Source organism: Pithys albifrons, chromosome 9 (assembly GCF_047495875.1).
Source record: "Pithys albifrons albifrons isolate INPA30051 chromosome 9, PitAlb_v1, whole genome shotgun sequence".
NCBI lineage: Eukaryota > Metazoa > Chordata > Aves > Passeriformes > Thamnophilidae > Pithys > Pithys albifrons.
In genome coordinates, this window is record NC_092466.1 from 14,118,019 (window position 1) to 14,141,457 (window position 23,439).

The 23,439-nt window shown below is 51.4% G+C and overlaps 2 protein-coding genes across 7 annotated transcripts in view; one reads left to right on the forward strand and one right to left on the reverse strand.

Moving 5' to 3' along the window:
* Positions 1-937: 937 nt before the first annotated feature.
* On the reverse strand, positions 938-8,342 carry SFXN2 (sideroflexin 2). Of its 4 annotated transcripts, none has more exons than XM_071564226.1 (12): positions 8,206-8,342; positions 6,870-7,042; positions 6,393-6,563; positions 5,262-5,360; positions 5,039-5,114; positions 4,881-4,966; positions 4,134-4,194; positions 3,996-4,062; positions 3,383-3,432; positions 3,026-3,075; positions 2,743-2,790; positions 938-2,370 (listed from the first exon to the last, which is right to left on the reverse strand). In XM_071564226.1, exons 2-12 carry the CDS (start codon positions 7,028-7,030, stop codon positions 2,271-2,273), a joined length of 969 nt encoding a protein of 322 aa, XP_071420327.1. In that variant the 5' UTR covers positions 7,031-7,042; positions 8,206-8,342; the 3' UTR covers positions 938-2,270. The 4 variants fall into 4 exon arrangements, with proteins under 4 accessions (XP_071420327.1, XP_071420325.1, XP_071420324.1 ...); XM_071564224.1 differs by having other exon boundaries at positions 8,247-8,325; XM_071564223.1 differs by lacking the exon at positions 8,206-8,342 and adding an exon at positions 7,856-8,128.
* Positions 8,343-8,351: 9 nt separating this feature from the next.
* The window catches only part of ARL3 (ARF like GTPase 3), a 30,624-nt gene continuing 15,536 nt past the window's right edge, over positions 8,352-23,439 (forward strand). For 2 of the 3 annotated variants that reach the window (XM_071564229.1, XM_071564227.1), the window contains exons 1-3: positions 8,352-8,459; positions 18,518-18,661; positions 19,800-19,916. In XM_071564229.1, coding sequence (XP_071420330.1) covers positions 8,457-8,459; positions 18,518-18,661; positions 19,800-19,916 — 264 coding nt within the window. In that variant the 5' untranslated portion in view covers positions 8,352-8,456. The remainder of the gene's footprint in view (positions 8,460-18,517; positions 18,662-19,799; positions 19,917-23,439) is intronic. The other variant, XM_071564228.1, reaches the window with a different exon arrangement.

The window sequence follows — 23,439 nt, forward strand, 5'->3', positions numbered from 1 at the left end:
TATTATTTTATTTGCACCTTAACAAGAGTTCTAGTAATGCCCAGGGAATACATACACAAGTTTGAATGTGTTTTCCTACTTTCTGCTTCCCTATTAATTATTTCAGAGCTCTTTTACAGCTTTCTGGCTGTAGCAACATGTGGATGGAGACATTATCCTCTGCCCCTTGCAGCTTGGACAGAAGCAAAACTGCTGTGGATAAGCTTGGCCCTTCAGGAAGTACCTTTTGGGTTTGGCTGTTCTCTCTGTAGAAGCAGAGTGGTTAATGTGTCTCTACTCAGGCATGTGGCTGATTTGAGACTCTCCAGGGGATCTGGCACATATCCCTGGCTGGAGAGAGAAGAATGGACCATCCACTGGGCCCTGGGAGCACTCATGTCATATGACTTGTTAGAAACACACTTGTCCCACTGAGGGATGTTCTTCAGGAAGCAGAGAGCCTGGGTGCAGCTGATTAAAAGTAGGGGCTTTAGCCCAGGACTTGGGCTGCAAACTCAAGCTGCTGTTCAGGATGGGGGAGGCCTCATGGCAGACCCAAGTTAGCATCATGCAAACTCCACCTGGTCAAGAAGATAAATAGCACCCATGGGTGTAGGAAGAGTCACCCAATGTCATCTCCTCAGTCCCCACCCACAATGGGCTAAGTGTCACCTGGAGCGCAGCACTGTCACCTTTTGTTACTTGCCATGGGACTGTTTGCAGCCCCAAGAACCATTTGAAGAAGGCTGCATTGGATGCCGAAAGGCTTCACAACTCATGCTGGCCCTTTTACTCTTCCTCCTTTTCCTGGCCTCTGTGCCGACCCTCACCCTGGTGCCTGGTCACAAAACCCATGCCTTTCCCTTTCAAGACAAGCATGAGACCACATACCAACCAAGTCCAGCCTAGGGAATCAGACACATGGAGACCAGCAAGGAGCAGAACCCACAGCTGTTCTTTAAAAATCACTGCATTTATTTTTCAACCTTCCTCTGTTGTTTGCAGTGCTGCTATTCAGAGCCTGAGTTAATGTATGAACAGTCCTGTGACAAGGAAGACAAGTAGCTGCTGGAGCAGGTCCAGCAGAGTCCATGAACATGATTAGGGGTCTGGAGCATCTCTCTTATGAGGAGAGACTGTGAGAGCTGGGCCCATTCAGTCTGGAGAAGACTGAGAGGAGATCTCATCAATGCATATAAATATCTCAAAGGTGGGTGCCAAGAGGATGGTGCCAGGCTCTTTTCAGTGGTGCCCAGTGACAGGACAAGGAGCAATGGCCATAAACTGAAGCACAAGAAGTTCCACTTAAACATGAGGAAAAACTTCATTTGCTGAGGGTGGCACAGTACTGGGACAGGCTGCCCAGGGAGGCCATAGAGTCTCCCTCTTTGGACACTCAGAATCCACCCAGACGTGTCCCTCTACCACCTGCTGTAGGTGACCCTGCCTCTGCAGGGAGGTTGGACTAAATGATCTTCAGAGGCCCCTTCTAACAATTCTGGGATTTTGTAATACTTGTGTCTTCTTCCCCCATCCAAGGGGGCACAGAGACAACTGGCCCCCAAAGCTGCAGGTCCATGGTCCTACTGTGAGATGAAGGACAAGGGCAACAGCTGGCTTTTGTGCTCAGAGGAATGAAAAAATTAGAATTTAAAAACAATTAGCTATTTTGCTCCTCGATTGTGGCAGTGGCAAAGTGAATAAAACCTGAACCTGAGAGAAAGGAAGGCATAGTCCAAGCATTTGCCTCTGGACTTTGGGGTGCTCCCTGTGCAGAGGGAACAGGTCCCTTCACACCTGCTGAGGTGTGATCCAGCTCTTGGTAAGAGGCTACTGTTGAGGTTTAAGGCAGGAATGTGATTTGATTGCTGGTACAATGACAGGACACCTGCTTTCAGAGGTAGAACTGTGCTCTGAACTCCAAGGGAGAGAGCCTGATGCCTCATGGAGCCAAGTCCAGTGACCACATGAGGCTCAGACAGGCTGAGCAGATCCTCCTGCAATGGGCAGAGAAAGGCATGGGAAGCGCAGGCATTGCTCAGGGCAAGAGGGACATGGGGAAGCAGGGACACAGCCAGCAGCAGATGGGGGAGGCTCAGGACAAGCCAAAGTGCTGCAAACTGGGCACACAGAGCCAGATCCTACTTCTCCAGGGGAAGGAGGTGACAGAGAAGGCGCTACGCTGGGGAGCAGATCTGGCTGGACTGTGCTTCTGATGCCTGTTCAGGGGACGTGGGACTGGTGGTGGCAGGGGACTGCAGGGGTGCCATGGCTCCTGAGGTGATCGCCATTCACAGTCCCTTGTTAAAATAGACATATGGCACTTTGTCCCCGTGCTTGGCCACGATGTTGTCACGCAGCTCCACCTCAAGGTCAGCCAGTGCAAGGGAGCTGTCGGGAGAGTGGGTAGACACTGAGACCTGTGATCATTCTCCCCAACCACCTGTCAAGCCACCCTCTCTTCCCATTGCCATTTGAGGTCCTCTGCATTCCTGGGATCTTGCAGACCCACCACCCATCCCTGGCATTTACCAGTCCCAGGGCTGGAGGACAGAGAGCTGCCAGTTCCCAGCACAGAGCTCACAGAGCAAGGCAGGCACACACTCTCCTGCTTCCCTGGGCACCACCATGTGCAGGAAGGTGCTGCCTCAAGTTGAAGGGTGGGTGTCCATCATGCTTCCCTTGGGATGGGCAGAGAAGAACAAGGGGAGGGAGAAGGTTCCCAAGGTGCCATGCAGGAGGGGGAAGCAGTGGGACACATACCATCTCTGTGGGAAGAGGGCGCAGGCTGCTGGCACCATGAACAGGAGGCTGTCGGACAGAAGAGCCAAGCATTAGGTGTTGGGGACTGCAGCCCCTTTGCCCCTCAGCCACCGAGATCTCAGCCCAAGAGGTGGGTTCACACCTCGTGACTCCCAATAACTGGGGAAAGCCCAGGCTGAAAGGCAAGGCTTGCAATGCCCTGCTGGGAAAGAGGTTTTTTTCCTAGCATCCTTTGGAGCCATGCTCCAGGCAGCAGCTAATGTTAAAGCAGTGAGATACTTACAAACCACCACAGAGCAGCACCTGCAGAGGCCCATGAAGAACCCGGATCCGCTGCAAAGGAAGAGCTGGGATTGAGTCCATGGCCTCACTGAAAGCCCCGCTCACAGGGTGGGCAGTCTTCTCCTCTCAATGGGGCTGAAGGCCCAACACCTCCGGCGTGCCACCCAACCCTGCCACCCTCTCACACCCTCTCCATGTCACTGGAGGGACCTTTGGTGTATTGTGACTTGGGTAGGTGACAAAGCAAGCCAGGATCTGCAGCCCCTCATTTCATCCTCAGCATCTTGGCAGCTGGGAAACAGGGCTGGGGCACCACAGAACCCACTGGAAAACCATGGCAGGAGAAATGTGAACTCACCTGCATGAAAGTGAATTTCTCCAGCCGCTCCATGATGATAGGCAAAATAACTAGATACAGAGGAAAGAGATCAGGCCCCTGCTGCAAGCCAGCCTGCAGGGCTCTCCCAGGAGGAGGTCCACCTGGAGGCCATGGCAGCAGGTAGCTGTGTTGAGGGCCATTGAGTGTTTGTTCACAGCAAGGACCTGTCATGGGACCTCCACACATCCATCACCCAAACAGCACGATCTGTGCTCCTCATGCTCCCAGTCCCTCCTGTTGGGCTTGCAGCTTGTCAAGGGTCTCATGAGGTGAGGGGATTCTGGGCTGCAGGGTGAGGGGCTAGGGCCAGAGAACATGAGATGTGTCCTTGTAGGGCCAAACTGCCATGAGAGCACCCCATGTTCCCCACAGGCTGTGGGTTGGGATGAGGAAAGCTGGGGGATTGGGAGACTCTGATTGGAATGGCAGGATGAAGAGACCAACTCTATTTGTAGGATGAGACCAAATGACACCTGGGATGCAGGGCCACCCTCCTGCTTCTTCATGGGGGAAACTGAAGCAGGGGAAGGCAAAGTGGTGGATCACAGGGGAGTCCCTGGTCCAGTCCCGCATCCTCCTGCCTTGTACTCACTCATGCCTGGCGCCGCCATGGTGATCCTCGAGACCACAACCTGTGCAATGCCCTTCACTGCTGCCCTCTGCAAGCAAAAGCAGCAGGTGAGACCCTGTAGTGCCATGCCCCAACCTGGACCCCTATCCCCAGACTCACCCTGGAGCAGCCAAGCTCGTTGTTGTCCCCATCTGTCACTGTGATCCCATTGATGATCTCCCTGAAGGGGACAGGCAGCCATGAGTGGAGGCCAGGATAGTCAAGAAAGCATGAGGACACAGCAATGGGGTGAGGAAGTGCCAGGGGTGTCCTCTGTGCTCTGCTGGTACAGCAGCACTGGCTGCCCCCAGGGTACAGGGCTGCATCACCCCGGGGAGCTGCAGTCCCCAGCCCAGCCAATGCTGCCATCTTCAGGGCATGGCTGTGAGCAGGATCCAGCCATGCTGGGGACAGACACCACCTGGGACCTGCAGCCGAGACAGAGGACAGTCCCTCATACAGACGCCCCCTCCCTGTGCTGTGACTTGTGGGGAACCCCAAGGACATGTGCCCCACTTAGGGTGTACCAGCACCAGGATATCACAGACTGGGGCTCTGCCATGACCACACACAGGAGACCTCTGAAGGATCTTCTAGACTAGATCCCAGAACAGCTATCCTCAGCCAAAAATCCCCCTCCTGCTCCAGGCAGAGGCTGAGCCATCCCACCCTGCACCCTCCACCAGAGACACAGCACTACAAATGCACAGACCCCCGCTCACCCTCCTCCCATCCTACCACCCTCATCAGCCTCCAGGATGGGAATCCAAGGCAGGGTGACCAGGCAGCCCAGGAGCCCAGCTGCCACCAGCTTGCCTCTGGAGGAAGCTGGGTTCCTTGAGCATCCCATCCACGTGTGACACTTACTGTTGCCGCATCATGGGGATATTGACACAGTTGGCAGCAGCCACAGCTGCAAAGGGGACCCAGCGGGCCAGCAAGGGAGGAGCTCGCTGCAGGAGATAGGCTGGTATCAGGAGGGCAGCATGCACCCAGCTGCCCCACCTGGCCCTGGCCGGGCATACCTTGGTGTAGAGGTTGAGTCCCACGGCAGTGGCCAGGGCTGCACCGGTGGCAGTGACATAAGCCACCCCAATTTGCCTGGATAGTGATTTCCAAAGAAGGGAGAGAACAGAAACACAGCTCTGACTCAACCCTGTTCCTTTGGTACCCAAAATGGGGTCCTTCTAGGGCATCCAGGGGTGTGTCAATATAGAGGGTCCCCCTCCTGAGTGTGGGATCACTCACCTCAGTGAGATGGGGGAGGCAGCGTTGCGGTTGGTGTAGTTGACGATGGCATTGAAGGACTGATTCACCCACTGCCAGAAAACCACAGCAGGCACTGTCCTGCAGAGGGAAGGGACCAGGAGAGCACACAAGGGCTGTCATGGATGCCTGGCCTCTGCCCATGGCCAGGCTTGGAAGTGAGATAGCCAAGATGTCCTCAATGTACTTGTCATGGTGTCTCCAAAGGGAAAGACACAAGCCAGTGGCAGAGTTGGGATATGACCCAGTATTCCTGGCTGCCCTAGGGCTTTGGAGAACACAGAAGGGGGCTCAGCTCTGCAGGGCACGCAGACAGGGGTGGGAGATGCAGCTCTCAGCTGGGCGGCAGCCATCCTGCTGGGCTGAGATAAGCCTTTGTCAAAGGGAGCAGTAAGGAGGGGACACATTCGGAAAGAAGTGGCTCTGGGAGATCAAGGTGTCTGGGCTCCCACTGATGTCTCAGGAATGCTGAAATGGGGCAGGAAGGGGCACAGGAGATGTGGGTTGAAGGGGATTTGGGATGCAGGAGGGTGGGGATGGGCTGAAAAGAGGGTCACCCATCAGAACTGGGAGATGCCCAATCTAGACTGGACCTCATCAGCAACTGTCAAACCAGTCCAGCAAAGAGAAGTGGGATTGGATGGGGATCCTATGGGAAAGGATCCCACATAATCTGGGGACAGGATCGCTCAACCACCAGCAGCCATTTCAGAAGGGAGCTGTCAGCAGGGGCTGGGGATGCTGGAGCATTTAGTTCTCAGTTCCAAGGACTGCTATGGTCCATAGACCAAGAGCAGCAGCCAAATAGAACTTGGTTACATTATCACTACAGTGGCTCTGGGAAGAGCTGAGCTGAGCTCAGTGTGAAGTGAGACCATCCCCTGTGATGCCAGGGACTGAGGGGATCTGTGATGCTTCCACCACAGGCTGCTGGGGACAGAGCAAAGGGAAATGGGGCTTGGCCATGGGACAGAGGCAAGCACAGCAGCCATGGCCTTGGCAGCACCCAGCCCCAGAGGAGGCAGACAGGCCATGCCCCAGCCATTGGGGTCCTCCTGTGGGGCTGGGGGCTGTCACGGCTGTGTCCCCAGCCTGGCGTCCCCACAAGCTCACCGGTAGAACTGAAGCATGCAGCCAGTGATGGCCATGCCCCCCGGCACCTGGAAGGACATTCTCCCGATGAGGTTCATCTTCTCGCCGCTGTCAGGGTGGAAGGCTGAGTCGTACAGCTTCTTGGCGTAGAGCAGCTGCTCCTGGCTGCTTCCTGGTGGCACCAGCCCAGCCCTGCAAGCCCAAAGCCCATCAGGGAATCTGCACAGACCTGCTGCCACCTGGCACTGCTGGGGCACAGAGCCCCAAGCACCACACATGAGAGCAGAGGAAACAGCTCCTGTGAGAGATAAATGTTACAGCTTGAGGTTTCTGGGAAAAGCCTGGGAAATTCTCCCAAAACTGACTCCAGTGGATGTTACATCACAGCATACCTGCTTGAAAATGACTGCCTCCATCCCCCTGCAACACTGCAGAGTGGTTGGGTATGGCCATGGGCACAGGAATGGCACCTGCCCTGGCTGTACCCCTGCCCCTCACCTGCAGCCTTCCACCAGGGCCTTGGCCCGGTCCAGCTCCTCCTCTGGCACCAGCACTGTCCGTGGGTCAGTGATGTTGAGGAAGTGCTTCAGGCGTCCCATGAAGGTGCTCTGGTCCCAGCGCGGGGTGTCAATGTTGAAGCCGAGGGGAACAGTGGCCATTTTGCTGTGGGTCTGTGCAGGGGGAGAAGGCAGCTCAGGAGGATCCTGCCTCACTTGCTCACTGAGTGCAGGCCTGAGACAGCCACAGGAATGGTCAGCTGGGTGAAAGCCAGGGCAGGTTTATCTTTAACAGGACAGTTGGACTTTCAGCAGCCCTGAGCCCAGGAGCCTCCTACACCGCTGCTGTTGGCAGAATGCTGAAGCAAGGCTGCTCCTCCACACATCACCCTGGCATGCATGGGTCCCCCCATTTGTGTTGCTCCTCACAGCACCCAGCACCCCCTCCCTTGGGGTAGGACAGTGCTACACAGCACTGCAGGGCCCAGCTTGCCCCTCCTCAGGGTTGCACAGCCCTGCCTGGCAAGCACTCCCACAGGGGCACTATCCTACACTGCTGTGTGTGCACAGCATGGCACCCCCATACTACGCTGTGTCCCCCAGGGCACCACCCTGCATGTCCCTGCACCACGGTGGCACTGCCCTGAGTGCTCCCAGAGGGCTGCACTACATGCTCACCGTGGGACGGCACAGAATCACAGAATGAATTAGGCTGGAAAAGACCTCTGAGATCATCTTGTCCAACCTACGACCCAACACCATCATGTGAACTAGACCATAGCACTAAGTGCCATGTCCAGTCTTTCCTTAAACACCTTCAGGGATGGTCATTCCACTACCACCCTTGGCAGTCCAGTGCATTCCAACCTCTAATTACCCTGTGAAGAAATTTCTTCTAATGTCCAGCTTAAACCTTCTGTGATGCATATTAGGACTATCTCCTCTCTTCCTATCAGTGGTTGCTTGCTAGAAGAGGCTGATCCTCACCTGGCTACAACCTTTCAGGTAGTTGTAGAGAGAATAAGATCTTCCCTGAGCTTCCTCTTCTCCAGGCTAAACACCCCCAGCTCCCTCGGACGCTCCTCATAGGACTTGAGCTCCAGACCCTTCCCCAGCTTTGCTGCCCTTCTCTGAAAGGCACGGCATGGCACGGCACACCCCCGGTCAGGCCCGGCTCTGCACGGCCTGGCTCGGCACACCCCCCGACACAGCTCGGCACGGCCCGGGACACTACACACACGCCCCACACTGTTCCGTTCCGTTCTGTTCCGCCCCGCACCGCACCGCACCGCACCGCACCGCACCGTCCCGTCCCGTCCCGTCCCCACGTGTCCCACCTGCGCTTCCCGCGCCGCGCTCCCGCCCACGTGTTCCTCACCCGCCCCCGCGCTCCGGCGCGTGGCGGCGCTCAGCCAATCACAGAGCCCGGAGCGGCAGCGCCCACCATCCCCCCGTCGGGGCCGCCCTGGTGCGCGTGCGCCGGACCGGGGGGCGGGGCCGAGAGTGGCTCCGCCCCGCGGCGCGGGCACGTCGGCGCGCGGGGCGGGTGTGACGCAGTTGCCCATGGTAACCCCGGGCCGCGCCGAGCATGGTGAGCGGGGCGGGGGCCGGGCCGGGCCGGGCCGGGCCGGGCTGGGGCGGGGCAGCCCGAGGGGGGCAGCCCGGGGTGGGGGCAGCCCGAGGGGCGTGAGGCCGGGGGCGCCACCGCCGCGGAGCGTGGGATAACGAGGGCTACAGGCACCAGCCGGGGTCTGTCGGGCCCGGCCGGAGCTCAGCGCAGGCACTGGCGGGCCCGGGGCCGTGAGGGGGTGTGCCAGGAGGACGGGACCAGGAGGATGGACCAGGGTCTGGTCGGTGATGCCGGGTAACAGGACATGGGGAAGCGGGCACAAACTGATGCACAGGAAGTTCCACCTGAAGGTGGGGAAGAACTTTGTTGCAGTGCGAGTGGCCACGCACTGCAACAGATCGCCCAGAGAGGGTTCGGAGTCTCCCCCACTGAAGAAATTCCAGAACCGTTTGGATGCAATCCTGAGCCACGTGCTCTAGGATGACCCTGCCTGAGCAGGGAAGTTGGACCACATAACCCACTGTGGTCCCTCCCAACCTGACCCTTTCTGTGACACCCACTCGGAGGTCTGGCAGGCCTGGGATCTGAGTGCCCCCCTGGACATGGTGGGGGAGTACCTGGACCTGGTGGGGCATGGGTGTTTGTTTGGGAATGAGGGGCCTGGGACCATGGAGGTTGGGGGCACCCAGGCAAAGGGGTGGGAACACTGTAAATTTGGGGCCTTCAGCTGTGGGAGACCCTGGCTGGGACCATGGCAGGACATGTTGGTTCCAGGGGAAACGGAGAAGGGTTTTGAGTCCAGAGAAGGACAACAAAGCTGGGGAAGGGTCTGGATTACAATTCCTATGAGGAGCATCTGAGGGAGCTGGAGTTGTTTAGCCTGGGAAAGAGGATGCTCAGGGAGGCCTTATCACTCTCTACAACTACCTGAAAGGTTGTAGCCAGGTGGGGATCAGCCTCTTCTCCCAGGCAACCAGTGATAGGATGAGAGGACATGGTCTTAAGCTATGCCAGAGGAGGTTTAGATTGGATGTTAGGTGAAATTTCTTCACAGAAAGCATGATTAGATGTTGGACTGGACTTCCCAGAGAAGTGGTGGAATCACCATCCTTGGAGGTGTTTAAGCAAAGACTGGACATGGCATTTAGTGACAAGGTCTGGTTCCATGATGTTGTTGGGTCATAGATTAGACTCAGAGGTGTTTTCTGACCTAACTGATTGTGTGATTCTGTTTGTCGGATCTTGGCAGGGGCTGGGAGGCCTGAAGATGCTGTGGAGGGATGGGATCAGCCTGCCTGGAGTTTATGCAGTCATGGTGTGAAAGGCATGATGGAAGGCTGGGTGCTGGGCAGGGCTGAGGAGCAGGATGACAGTGGCCTACCTGGCCTGAGCAGGAAAGGAGCAATGGAAGAGCCTGGCAGGGATGGAGGACAGTGTTCAGGGATTGACTGTGAAGTGTCTGGGAGCATCTGTGTCTGTAAAGGGACACTGGACAACCCAGCCAAGGTGGGAGGAGGCCACCCTGGGACTTGAATCCTGGTTGTAAGAGTTGAGGGAGCTACCAGAGAGTGGTGAGATGGAAGGGCTGGTTGTTGATAAATAGCTTGTGGCAGAGGGAGCCTGGATGAAGGGTTGGATGCTCAGGGGTGGGCAGGACTGAGACAAACTGCTCAGAGGCTGAAAGAGAACTGCCAGTTGGGTGGGATGGACAGTCTGGTGAGTCACTGGGAAAATCCAGTCAGCGCTGGCTGGCTAGGATGGTTTGCTGGGATTTTGTGTGCTCTGGGTGTTCTGTCAGGGACTTGGGAGATGAGGGACAGCCTGGGTTGAAAAGAAGAAATAAGAATATGCTGTGGGAAAGACTGGAAATGAGTTTTGATGCTGATGAGAGAAAGAGATCCCAGGGAAAAAAGAAGTGTTGGAGGAGAGAAATGAATTGTTTGAGAGGTAGCAATGTGGATTGAAGGAAGAACTGGGGTCTTGGGTGGAGGGCAATGCTCGGAGACAGGTAGGGTGGTGAGGGTACAGTGCAGTCTGAATTGAGGTTGGGGGAATGTTGGATGGTGGACCAGGGTGTTGGAAACAACCTGGGTTTAGATGCCGGAGTAGTTAGGGTAGGACAAGTGGGATGCAGGCAAAGTCCAGCAAGGACTGGGGGGAAGGGTTGGGTCTGCAGGTGAAGGGTGGTGAGAGAGAGCTGTGGTGGGGGGAGCAGCCACTGAGGATGCAGCACGAACAGAGAGCACGGGCTGACGGATAGAACAGTGGGGAAGGAGCTTTCCCAAGGGCACAGCCTTATTTTGTCCAGGAACCCTCTGGACACAAGCTGTATTCATGCAAGTGGAAAGCATGGCAGAGGGTACAAGCAAGAGGAGCAAAGGCAGCTTCTCATCTTCACTGGGTTCGTTCTTGCTGCATCCCCACCTGCTGGGCCACAAAGAAGGAGGCTGAGATAAGGCCTGTGGGATCTGCTCTATTTTAGATGAGTTGGTGATGGAGCATTTCACACCAGACACTGAAGCCATCACAGGATGGACATCTGCCGTAAAGAAGAGGGCAGCTGCCTCCAGCAGTGCAGTGCTCTGTGGGACACATTTGGCCTGCAGCTGTCAGATCTGCTTTGTGCCTTCTGATGTCCTGATAAGCTCGTGTAGTCTGGGATCTGCTGCTCTTATCCAGGCACTTTGTGTGTGGAGAGGGTGGACTGGGTGTTCTTCAGTGTTCGTGTTATTTGATACAATATTTTACTGCCTCTTTGTCTATTTTCCATTTCTGGGAGTTGTTTTTTGAATTGCAGCCTGTCAGGCAGGGTGGGTGGCACTTTTTGGCCTGGTGGCCTGGCTGGTCTGGGCAGGGGACTGCAGAGCACTCCAATGTCTCTCTGGGTTCTCAGCTTTCACTAAAACACAGTAATCCTTCATGGTAGAAATTCTGTAGCAGTGGCAAATGTATCCAAAGCAGCTCTGGCAGCCCGGGGGTGTGGGTCAGCAGTCAGAAATGATCCAGACAGCTCGATGTAACAATTTACTGCTCGCGTGGTAGCTGCCCGTGAGCGCCTTCCTGCTGTTTTGTGATCTTACTGGGAAGCCCCTAGACCCCCTTCAACCACTGCTTGCTCCAGTCATGAGAGGGTTAATGCTGAGGTTTAAATTGTTTCAGTGTTCATCCGAGTGAGTAAGTACAGAGGGGAAGTGTCTGCTCCTGCAGAGCACACCAGCATTTCTCACAGCTGTGGGGCAGGGGCGGTGGAAGGTCATAGGTGGAGCACAGAGGGAAGGATGAGCATAAAACTGCAGCACGAAAAACGTGTAATGCTGGAGTCTTTGGCACTGTTAGGCAGCATCTGTGGTGGGCACACAGCAAGGGCAAAAGGAGGCTGCTGCATGAAAGGTTATTCCAAAGTTTAGGAAATGCTGTGTGAATCAGAACTTGTGGCCTCCTCATCACTGTAATAACAGTCTTTACCAGGAGAGATGGTATGTTATTGATAGATGCCAGGGCCAGAGGATGGCCAGTGTTTCTCTAAACCATTGATTGAAGGTGACATTATTGTGTCAAAACCAGAATTATCAAAGTGTGGCCCCATTTTACAGCTGAGGAAACTGTATCATGGAGTGTCTGGCTGATACTAGGCAGGTCTGGTGGAGAGGATGAAACACCAGCATAGCTAAATGTAAAGCCAGGCATTTTTCTCATGGTCTTGAGCTCATGTTTCTAGGAAAACCAGCATTTATCTCTTGCCTGCTGTAGGTGTACCTTGTACGCAGAAATTCTTTCTTTTATCCCTTGTTTCTTGGCAGTCAGGCTCTATTTAAAAAGGCCCCATAAAAAACAAAATGCTTTCAAGGGTTTCAACAGTGCCTCACTACTTTAGTTTCCCACTACAGTTCTGTGTCATGTTTTTTGGTTTATATTACTGATTGTTGAGAGGTTGATAGGAGAAACCACCTGCAGACAGGAGAGTACATCAGCCATTGGCCAAGACTTTGAAGTTCTGAAAGCAGACAAAGACTGCTGACATTGTCCACTGCTGGGCACTGACTCTTCTCTGTGCAGGGCAAAACGCTTCCTTCAAACTTGCTAAAACCAGAGGAGTTTGATTTTAATTATGAAAAGAGGATTCATGCTGGTATTGGTTAATGTATCAAACTGGAAAATGCTGTGTGACCTCTTTGACAGGAAACTGTGTTAGTAGGTTTGAGCTGGAAAAACTCTGTGGGTGACTTGACTCTATTAAATTTTGGATTTCAGTTCAGGAAAGAAAGTCTGCATTGAATGACACCATATGGTGGAGACATGCAGCAAGCAAATGATTTTTTGGGAGTTTTGCCAGAGTAAGAAGTATTGAATAAACTGTGCTCAATAGATTAATTTACTTCGGTTGTATTTTGAAAAAGAGTGGGTGATTTTATGACCATTAGTGACATTTGCAGTTCTGCAGCCGAAGATAAAGGTAATCAGACGTCATTCTTCAGGGCACCAGCTAATCAGTGCAGTTGTCAGGAAGGACTCCCCTCCTCCAGCTCTGTCTGTGCAGGATTGCACCCTGGATGACAAATGTAGCCTCAAATATCCACTGCAGAAGGCAGAATATTTGGCTCAACTAAAGCCCCTTGTCCTTCCCCATGTCAGCTTCTCCTGTGTGACTTTCTGAAACCATCACATGCACCCTCCTTCTTTAATTTACTCTTTAAAAATGGTGAACTGCTACCATATTGCTTAATTAAAAATAATTTGGAGGCCAAAGCTGTGCTAGGTACTGTGCAGGCAGAACATGGAGTTGTTCACTATGCCGTGGAACTGCAGCCTGTCTGAGGTGAGAGATAACAAAGTGATATGAGTGAGGAGAGCCCAAGACAAGTTTGAACTTGACGTGTTCGCTGCCTAAACCTCATCAAGGATTGTAGGTGTGGCAGAGGAGGAATTAGCAGAAGAATCATGGGGTGGTTTTATGGATATTTTGCGAAGTTTCTCCCACGGTTGTAGGAAAGGCAGAGAGGTTTGAGAACACAGCTCGGAGGTGCTGGGGGAGCTGTGGGGAGACAGGAGCCATTGTGGCCAATGGGTTTGGCTGGGAAGAGCCTTGAGGATGAAGACAAGTGACTTGTAGTTGCAGCAGTGGAGAAGAGGACACCTGTGCAGGGGTGTAGAGGTGGGGGAGATGTGGTCACAGCGTCAGGCTGAGCTGCTGAACTTTGTGGCTGCATTGCATCTTGGTGGCTTGATTTGATTTTACCTAAATATCCACATCTAGCAGATAAGCAATTGCTGGTGACTGAGAGTGGTTTTATTTTAAATTCATTATCTGAGCTTTGTGGCTAATAAAGTTAAACAGAATACATTTACTTCTCTTTCCTAGTAGGAATCAACTGTGCTCTACAGTAGCTTGTGGGCCATGCTTTTTATCCATGCCCTGTGTATCAGCCCTCAGTACAAGGGGAAGTTGTTCTTTCCATTATGGCTTTATATTGCCAATCTGATACAATATTTAAACAGATTATCTCAATGCTCTGTTTGTCCCAAACCAATTTTTGTTTTGGCCTATAAAGTGAATCTTCCTTTCAGCGGCTTCTGTGGTACAGGATGTAGTTACATGCATCAACTAGTTCAAAAGACCCATATACAGCATGGATTTAAAGCTGAATAAACCCACAAAACCCTTAGCTAGGACTATAAATGTCACTGTATTTTTATATATGTCTGCTGGATTTTTTTTTAAAAAAGAGAATAGGATTACTGCATGCAGCTATAACTGAAAGTCCTTTGATAATTCAGTGGGTATTTTAAACCTAGCAATGATATCTTTTCATAAAACCACACATCCCTGTTTTCTGAGGGATGCTAATAAGATGGTTAGCTTTGCTTTCATGCTCGATGTGTTTATGAGTGCTCTTGCCCATTTAGTTGCATCTCAGAATTTAATGCCCCACTCTGATTTCACAGTAATTGTCAGGAGTCGCTTTTTCTTATTGTGTGTCCCCACTTACTGTCTGGGAAATGCAGTCTCCTCATTGCTGACCCCATCAGTCTGTCTCCCTCATGGTGCTTGTAAGGAAAACCCCCTCCACCAAGGGCAAAGATGTTTTTAAACAAGCTGTTCTGATATAAAACATAGTTTGCTTAACCCAGAGGTGACCGAGGAGCGATTGCTGGCTGTGCCCAGCCTTTTGGTGCTGTCTGACTGCCCTTCTCCAGAGGCTGTGTGTGCTGCCATGCTGTGCTGCTCATTATCTGAGCAGCATCTGCAGTTCCCTTCTCTGTTACAGATGCCGCAGTCTACTTAGTTTTGTGCAAATGACACACTGCCCTTACACTCCTGTGAGTTGTCTCTGCAGCTCCTCAGCCAGCCAACACCTTAGCTGGCCTGCTTGAGACTTGTTCTGCTTCTCACCCAGAACGCCCCAGTGGACGAGAGCCACTGGCCTGCCTGCCATGCCAACCTCCTGGGCATCCTTCCTCCTCACTGCTGGTTAAGTCCCAGCACTGAGACATTTGTTACCCACCCTGCTTTAGCAATCTGCTCCTCCTCTGTTGCTTCTGAGCATCCTCTTTGCACCAGATTTTTGCATTTCATGGCTTTTTACCTGACATCTCCCATCAATAACAAGGAGTTACCTTCTGTCTCTCATCAGACCGAGTTAGTATCAGTGTTGTGTTTGTGAGCAGAGAAGTACTATAGGCCATCAGTGTGTGAGCAGCAAGGGCTGCTTGTCCCACACAGTGGTGGCATGAGCAGGGAACTGGACTGAGTTATTTTTTCCAGTCTACTAAGCTGTCAGGAAATGCTTTCTGTCTTCCTAGCCAGTGTGTTCATAAGATCAATTACAAAAAAAGAAAAAAAAGTTAGAAAGCCATCTGTACATGACTTTCCTTAGTTTTAAATCTTCACTAACTACAGGGAGAATGCTGGGTTCAAGTTTTAAATACCATTTACAAAATAGTAACAATCGTAGTAACCAATACTATTATTTGTCTCGATTTAAGTTGTGTATACAGACCATGTAACCTATGCTGGCAGCTACTGAAATAAAGTCCACTTCTCCATGTTGGCTTGTTTGTCTTCCAGCCTTTTAAATCAGCTTACTTTATACCTTAGAGAATACTTTTATTTCTATATATATCTTGTCTTCTATTGGCTACCCCGGATAATCCTGTGATCAGCCATGCAGCAGTGTCACTTGAGTAGAATATGGAACGATGCTGATCGTTTTCTCATAGGCTGTCATACTAGCCCAGAAATAGCATCTGTCTACAATGGGAGAAGCTCTATTAACATTTACAACTGTTCCTCTTCCCGAGCCCTGAGAATTGCTCTGTGGTAGATAAGCAATACTTTGTAATACATTTCTTTGCGCTCAGTATTTTGGAGTTGAATTCTGAAATATAAAGGCTCCTAATCCTGATCTGCTCTGGGATACACTGCTCTGCTCTTAGCAAGTGGTGCTGTGAATAGGATTAGCATTTCAACAGCTTCTTTTTTTAACTGTGAGCAATAAACTGAAATAATAGGGCCTGATTCAGAGCTCTCCAAAGTGGGCAGTAGTGCTTTGGCTGGTGTGCATTGGCTTTGGGTCAGGCCCATAAGAATGGGAAATTCAGTGTTTCCCTGGAAAGGAAGGAGAATGTGTGAATTTTAGGGTTCCTGCTCCTGTGCGGTCTGTCCACACTGAGCTGAAATCCACGGATTTACAAGCCAACAAACACAACTGTAAATGTGACAGCAGGTGAAAAGAAAATGTGTTACTAGACATGCAGTTAAAACTAGTGCTTTTTAATGATGTCAAGGGCATTTAGGACATGCATATAAACTAGTAAGCATTAGAGGTATTTCTGCTGCTGTTCCTTTTCTCTTCCCTCGGGCGTGTGGCAGTGCAGACTGTCTTGGGGCAGAATGTGGGCTGGGCACTGTGGCCAGGGAGATGAGCTGTTGGGCTGGGAGGGCTCGCAGTTAACTGGCTGCACTGAGCACAGCCCTTCATTAGCCATAGGCCCATGGACAAGAGCCAGCTGTGAGCATCTGGCCCTCGGGGCCCAGCACATGGTATTACAGGCCTGTACTATTCAACTAAAAGGAGTTTGGGGATTTATTGTGCCTGTGCCTGCACCAGCAGAACCCATTCCCGATTAACAGCGGCTGAGCAGGGCCTGGATTCCCAGATTTTACCAGCCTGTTTATCATCTGTGAGATAGGTGACACCTTGAGCCTGCTTACTGTGTGGTAAGACTGCAGTTTTGCTGTTCTTGCACAAGCTCAGAATTTCTGAACCTGTGCTTTCTACAGGCTTTTCAAAAGCACAACAGCAGTGGCAACCCTGCAGTTTTCTACAGATATCCTTCACACCCAGTTTTGCAAAGTTCCTTCTCCTCTCCCTGTTTCTCACACATTGCACATGTGTTCTGTGCTGTGGCTGGTAATTAAATGGAAAACCAATAAATTACTCTGAAATCGAAAATGCTTGGAGGGGTGGATCGAATGTTACATGCATTTGAATCTCTGCATTATTGAAAGCTTTGGTATCATGACCTGTAGCGCTGTGTCCTTTCCACAGCACTCCCCATCCTGGAGAGGTGCGATGAGCAGCTGGAAGCAGCAGGTTCCGAATGGCTGAGGTGGGGCTCAGCAGGGCACTGCTGGAGATGGGGATGCATTTCAGCACTGACAGTTTTACTGCTTCCTGCAGCTCTTTATCTTGAGGACAAGTTTCTGATTGCCACGATCTGGAGGGATCAGGAGCAACCTTCAAGGCTCATATAGTCCTTGGCTCCCAGCAGGAATATTTAGAGGGTTTAGTTCCTCATGGCAACAAAGCACTTCATGACATTTAACTGATTACACCCTTGCAGGTCGACAAGAAGCATTGTCTCCATTTTGCAAATGGAAGAACAAAAAAGCTTGAGAGATGGGCCCCGTGGGCTCAGGTTTCTGCTGACACTTGAACTTTCTTCCTGGCTCTGAGTCTTAGAGGACTTCAACAAGGGAATTATCAGGGAGACATGGAGCAGGAGTGGTGAGGGCTCCAGAAGGGGCCTTCAGAGGTGTATTCCTCTCCTGGATTTTCTCAGGCAAATTGGTTGCAAGAGCACCTGTGTCCCCAGGTGGGGTGTCAGTGTGGTGTGTGCTGCCTGGGCTCTGAGGAACAGTCCCTGACAGGCAGGGGCTGCAGAGCAGTGTGCCCAAGGACAGCCAGGCATCCGTGGTGTCTCAGCCTGCTCCTGTGCCCTTGGCTGCATCTGCCCGTGGGGCTGGGCTGGGCTGGGCAGCGAGAGGCAGATAGAAATGGGGTTATTTGCATCTCTTGGTTACATGCCAGTGTCTGGAGTATTTGTCCAGCCATTTTCAAGAGGTGCAGGTCTCTGAGTGGTGACCACTGACAAAAGCTCTGGGTGTGCTTCTGTAAGGGGCACCGCTGTAAACGAGCTGACCTGGATATTCTGTTTCCTAATCCTGAGTGATACTGTCAGCTCAGAGAGCTGAGCCTGGCTAATGACTGAAATCCACTGTGCTTTTCTTAGCGAGGATGTGTGGTGATCTGAGATAGTTGTTAAGTGCTACATCCTGAGAATCAGAACTGCACGTGTCCCGTGGGTCCAGCATGTTTTAGATAGATAAACATGGTCAGAGATGACCGGGGAGTTACTGTGAAAAGAACCGATGTCAGGTATACAGTAACCTGCAGTTAACTGGGAGGGAGATTAAATTAATGGGGTTTTCCTTCTGATAAAGATAATGAAGAGCTTGCAAGGACTTGGTTTACATCTCCTACACATGGTATGCAGTAGGCACTGTCTCCCTGGCACAGCGAATGCCACACAGCTGTGTGACAAGAGCAGTGCAGCCAGCGAGGCATCTCACTGTGTGACATTTGTGCTGTTTGAGATCTTTTTGATACTCTGAGATGAAAGAAAATAGGGGCAAGGGAGAGGAGTAGGAGATTAAATGGGAATAGGGGCTGCAGGAAAGGATTCAAGGTGTCCTGGGGTCTACCACCATACAGAACTCATTTGAAGGGAGGAGGGCATGACACTGGGGGAGAGAGTCCAGGGGGAAATAAACACTGTGATCTCTCTTGTGGATTTAGGGTTTACTGTCAATCCTGCGCAAACTAAAAAGCACTCCAGACCAAGAGGTGAGAATCCTCCTCTTGGGACTGGATAATGCAGGCAAGACCACACTCCTGAAACAGCTGGCATCAGAGGACATCAGCCACATCACACCAACACAGGTAGGAAGGCTTTTACCTGTCCGGACAGTTCTTGTGGTCCCACCTGCCACCTTATAAAAAGCACTAATGATTCACCAGAGTCTTTCAATAAAAAGGGGAGAAACTGCAGCCTGGTGCACCATTATGTTTGTGTCTTTTCTGTGTAAGAGGAGGCTTCCTGAAGGAGCCAGAGAGCATCAGGACAGATCTGTCAGGTACAGCAAAATTGGATGAGTGCTGTGGAGCTCTGCAAAAGGCTTTTGGGTCACTCTAGGGTTGCATGGATGAGAATTTGTTCCTGTTGTCCTTGCCAAACAAGGGACATTGTACAGTGGATGCTGCAGCACTGGGCAAGCCCCTGTTTCTTTGCATCTTGCACCCAGCCAGCTCCAAGGGTCCTGCATATACCAGCGCTCCCTCTCTAATGCCTCTCCTCATCCCTTTTGTTGATCCTCAGGTTTGGGGAGAGGGATGTCTCCCATCAGAAGCACTGCAGCATCGCTCCAGAGGAGGTTGCTAGAGAGCTGTGGGAGATGCTTCCCCCCACCCTGGAGCAGCCTCCCAAAGCTCCTAGCTCTGACACCCCAATTCCAAGCCCCAGTCCCCTGGGTGGTGTGGCAGCACGTTGCCAGCCCACGCCACATCCTGTTTTTCTACTTGAATGCACTTTCAGTTGGTGCTCTAATTGATGAAATGGACCCTTCAGACGTGCAGCTGTTGCTCTTTTAAGCCTGGCATTAGCTGTGTCATGTTGAATTGAACTGAGACCTCTGGCTTCATGTTAGCTGTGACTGTCTACTCAGCTTTCACAAGCTCAATCCTGCTTCTCACAGTGCCCTTGTTTTCTCCTTATCTGCAGCTCTCCCACCTCTTCCTGCACCCACCCTGCTGAGCCCTCCCAGGCCACTAACTGCATCATATGTCTCCATAGCCATGACAGCGTTAACCCTTGACCCAGGAGCGCTGGCAAACCGATGGTTTGGTGGTTGTGTTTGCTTTTGCCAGTATCTCTCCCACAGCCAATCCATCTTTGTGGCTGCCCAGCCCATCTCGCTGCACGTTGCAGGCATGGGATATATAAGGTGTTGATGTCTGGGTATGCAGATGCTCCGGCCATTCAGGCTTATGCTCTATGTGGCTTTGTTTCTGCTCCTTCCAGGGCTTCAACATCAAAAGTGTACAGTCTCAAGGCTTCAAGCTCAATGTATGGGACATAGGCGGACAGAGGAAGATCAGGCCGTACTGGAGGAACTATTTTGAAAACACTGATATCCTTGTGAGTATTGGCTGCAGTTGAATGCTGTGTTCATGCAATGGCTTTCCAAGGTCTCAGCCAGAAATTCAGAAACAAGCAATGTAATGTCCCAGTCCTCAGCAACACCATTGCCATTGTAACAGGAGTTATTCTGAGCGAAATGGCAAGATTGGTTGGGTGCAGTAAGAAAAATACAGTAATGTTTGGAGAAATCATTTGGTTGTATGTTTTTACTTTCACAGGATGGTTCTGTTTATAGCCAGTTCCTTTCCTCTCATCTCAGTCTCCTCTAAATGAAAGAACATTAATAACTTGTACTTTACCCATCTATAGCTCCTTTCACTTGAGACTCTGAAGGCCTGCCACAGGCATTAGTGACTTAAGCCTTGTATGTAGAGCTAGGTCAGTATGGTGTCATTGTTTTATACATGGGGAAACTGAGGCACAACTATCGAATTCTATGTCTGCATCAGATAGGAAAGCTTCTGACTGAGGGACACAGAGCGACTCCTTGTCTTTTCTTTTGCTTCTTTAATTATAAGACTGTAATTACCTTACAACTGGCTACAGATGACTACAGTTATATTTACAGTGCAGAACCTTTGTGTTTCTGTGCCAGAGCACATTGCCCTGGAACCCTCCAAGTCCTGTCTTGACCAGTTTCAAAGATTGCCTCTAGACTGCAGCCGCGTATGCCAGGATGAAGGCAGGCTGGGGGCTCCAGGCCTCTCTCCACCCCAAGCAATGTTGCCTGTGGGAACAGAGAAAAGGCAAGATCTGCTGGGCTCCCACTGGAAAGTGGGAAGCTCTCTCCGAAAGACACCCTTCCTCTCTCCTGTTACACCCTCACACACCCACACCCACACAAACACAGTCAGGAGCTTCAGTGCGCTCCCGTGGAAGTATCCGTGCAACTAGGAATAGGCTCTCTACACCAAGGCTTGTGTCTGGGTGTTGAAAGTCCTGGCTGTGCCTGGGGATTTAGAAAACATTGTCCAAATGTGACTAATAAACCCTTGTAAACTTCTTTTGCTGATTACCCTTTTTGAACCTTAATTTGGAGTCTGATTTTCCAGGTCAACCACCATTGTACAAACCTAGTTGGTTGTTTTTGTAAAGTGTAATGGAGAGACTTTCCTAGGGGAAAGATCTGGGTGTGTGAAATGAGCAGGACACACATTGTGCTCCTCTGTGGCCATTGAGGAGAGAGAATGGCGTGGCTGTGAGTGAGTGTGCCCACTGAACCCAAGCTCTGCTGCTGTGTGTGGCAAGGAGGCAGTAGGTGTGCAGATCAAAGTCAGCCCTGCAAAGCAGCAGCTCTGGGATCTCTGCCTGCTGTGGCAGGTGCTCAGCCTGCAGAGGTTCTGCAACCACAAAACAGTATCTGGAAAACTCTGCTGTCAAAGGCAATGAGCTACACTGGCCTGTGGGGCTTCCTTCCACCTTTCCCAGTGTGTGTTTCATGAGAGGTGCAGAAATAAAGGTAAATTTGAAGACGGAAGGAGATGAAAGCAGTTATTTTCCCTGCCTGCCTCCCACCCCAGTTAAAGCAATGTACAGAGCAAACCCTTTTTTTCCAATAAGTAAGAAAATAGGTAGATAAAAGCAGAATCAGTTTGGGGGTAACAGTGGCGTGAATTCAGAGAAATAGCTGGTGCACAGATGGACCCGAGCTCCCCTGCCTGCACTCCATACTGACAACCAGTCCCAAACTAGGAGATGTAGGCATTGCCTTGCTATGTCCATACACACCAAAACTGGGATCAAATATATGCTGATGCATCTCTCTGTCTTCTGCCAGTCCTCAGCTCTGTTTTAGCCAGTAATTTTACCCTCTGCCAAACCTAGTGCAGGTTGTCCATCTGTAATTTGATCCAACATATCCCTCGTGTTATTTCTTCATCTAGTCCCATCACTTGCAATTTCTGCCCAACCCACTTACTCCAGGTTGTGTTTTGGCATGTTTCTCAAAGGAGGTACCCAGCTTTACAGGGATTTCTTTCTCAAAGCTCCATTCTCCAACCTGGTGTTCAAACTGGCAAACTGTGCTACCAAGCACCACAGTAAAAAATAGGCTCTTGAGTGGCCCTGTCCATAGAAGGAAGCTGGAGATGAGATATACTACAGTTCCCAGGACCCCCTGCTTCTCTCTTCTTCTAAACTGTATTATACAAAACAAAAAGGACCCTCTAAAGAGTATTAAAAAGCAGGAAGTGATTACAAATTCAAAACCATGCAGGTGCCTTTGAATGAGAGCTTGGTCTTGCATCACACACCTGTGATATTTGGAAGCTTAACCCAGGCAAATAAGGTGTGGATATCTGGCTGATTGCATATTCAGACAGGCACCTGCAGCTATTTGGCAAAGTGCTCGCTGGTTTGGAAGTAGGCACTCGGCACATACTTTACTTTCTCTGTACTGTGCTTTTGTTGCTTTTGCCTGGAGCACAATTGTATCCAGTTCTCATCTTGCAAAATAGCTCCATAGCAAGGAACGGAGCAGTGCAGGAGAAACCTTGGCTGGTTGGGACTGAGAGCTCTTCCTTCCCAGTTGGAGAAGCACCGTAATGTGGGAGATGGTGCCTTTCAGTTGAGAGTAGCACTTGACCACTGTGTTCACGTGTCACTGAACTTCCCCAGAGATGTCCCAAGGGAGGATAGATGACAGTCCAGTCTCACCCCAGAACACAACTGCAGCCCTGCAGCTTCTTCCTTTCTTTTGGTTTGTGTTTCCTACCCTAGGTGGGATGCACAGGGGCGTGCGCTTGGCAGGGGCGAAGAGGACGGGTGTAGCTGATACAGTGTTGGTGCACGTGCTTGGGATCACATTGCAGGGAGGGGCTGTGTGTCATGGTGTGCCCACGGGCCTTTCTCCATCACGTGGCACCGAGTGCGTGCACTGCTGACGCATCCCCATGCAGCTGGGTCCAGTCTGTCACTGCACATCAGCCCCAGGTGATCTGCACAGGGGTCTCTGAGGTTGCTGGGCTACCTCCTCAGGCCTGGCATACATATTCTCCTGTGGTGTGTTTGGTCCCATTTCAAGCAACTCGAGTGCTGCTCGTTAAGGGAGTGCCTATAGTTTAATAGATATTGCTGCTAGAGAACTTCTCTCCCCCATTTATTTGGTTGAAATTATCCTGAAATTGTGGAGTCTTATGCGGAGACTGCCTGCAAGGATGCCATTTATCTTGATGATGGGGTCCTGTGCTCATCTATTCCTTGAAAACCAGGCTGGCACTTGCTCCCTGTAAGCCACCAAGGAGCATGCAGATGACATGCTAGCAGCTTCAGTCACTACTGATGAGGAATGGCAGGGACTAGAAGCAAAATGCTCAGTGTTTCTCACCAGTCCTATCCTTGTCTGCTGTCCCAGCATCCTTCTCCTTCAGAAACCTTCCTACACCAAGCAATGAAAAAGGATACCAGGCTGGTCTTTCCTTAGTGTTATAACAAGTTTTTTTGATGGCAGCCAAAGATGGAGTCTTATAGGCTGGATTCAGCCCTCTTCCCCATCAACCTTCTCCAGGAGGCGCCTGATGGA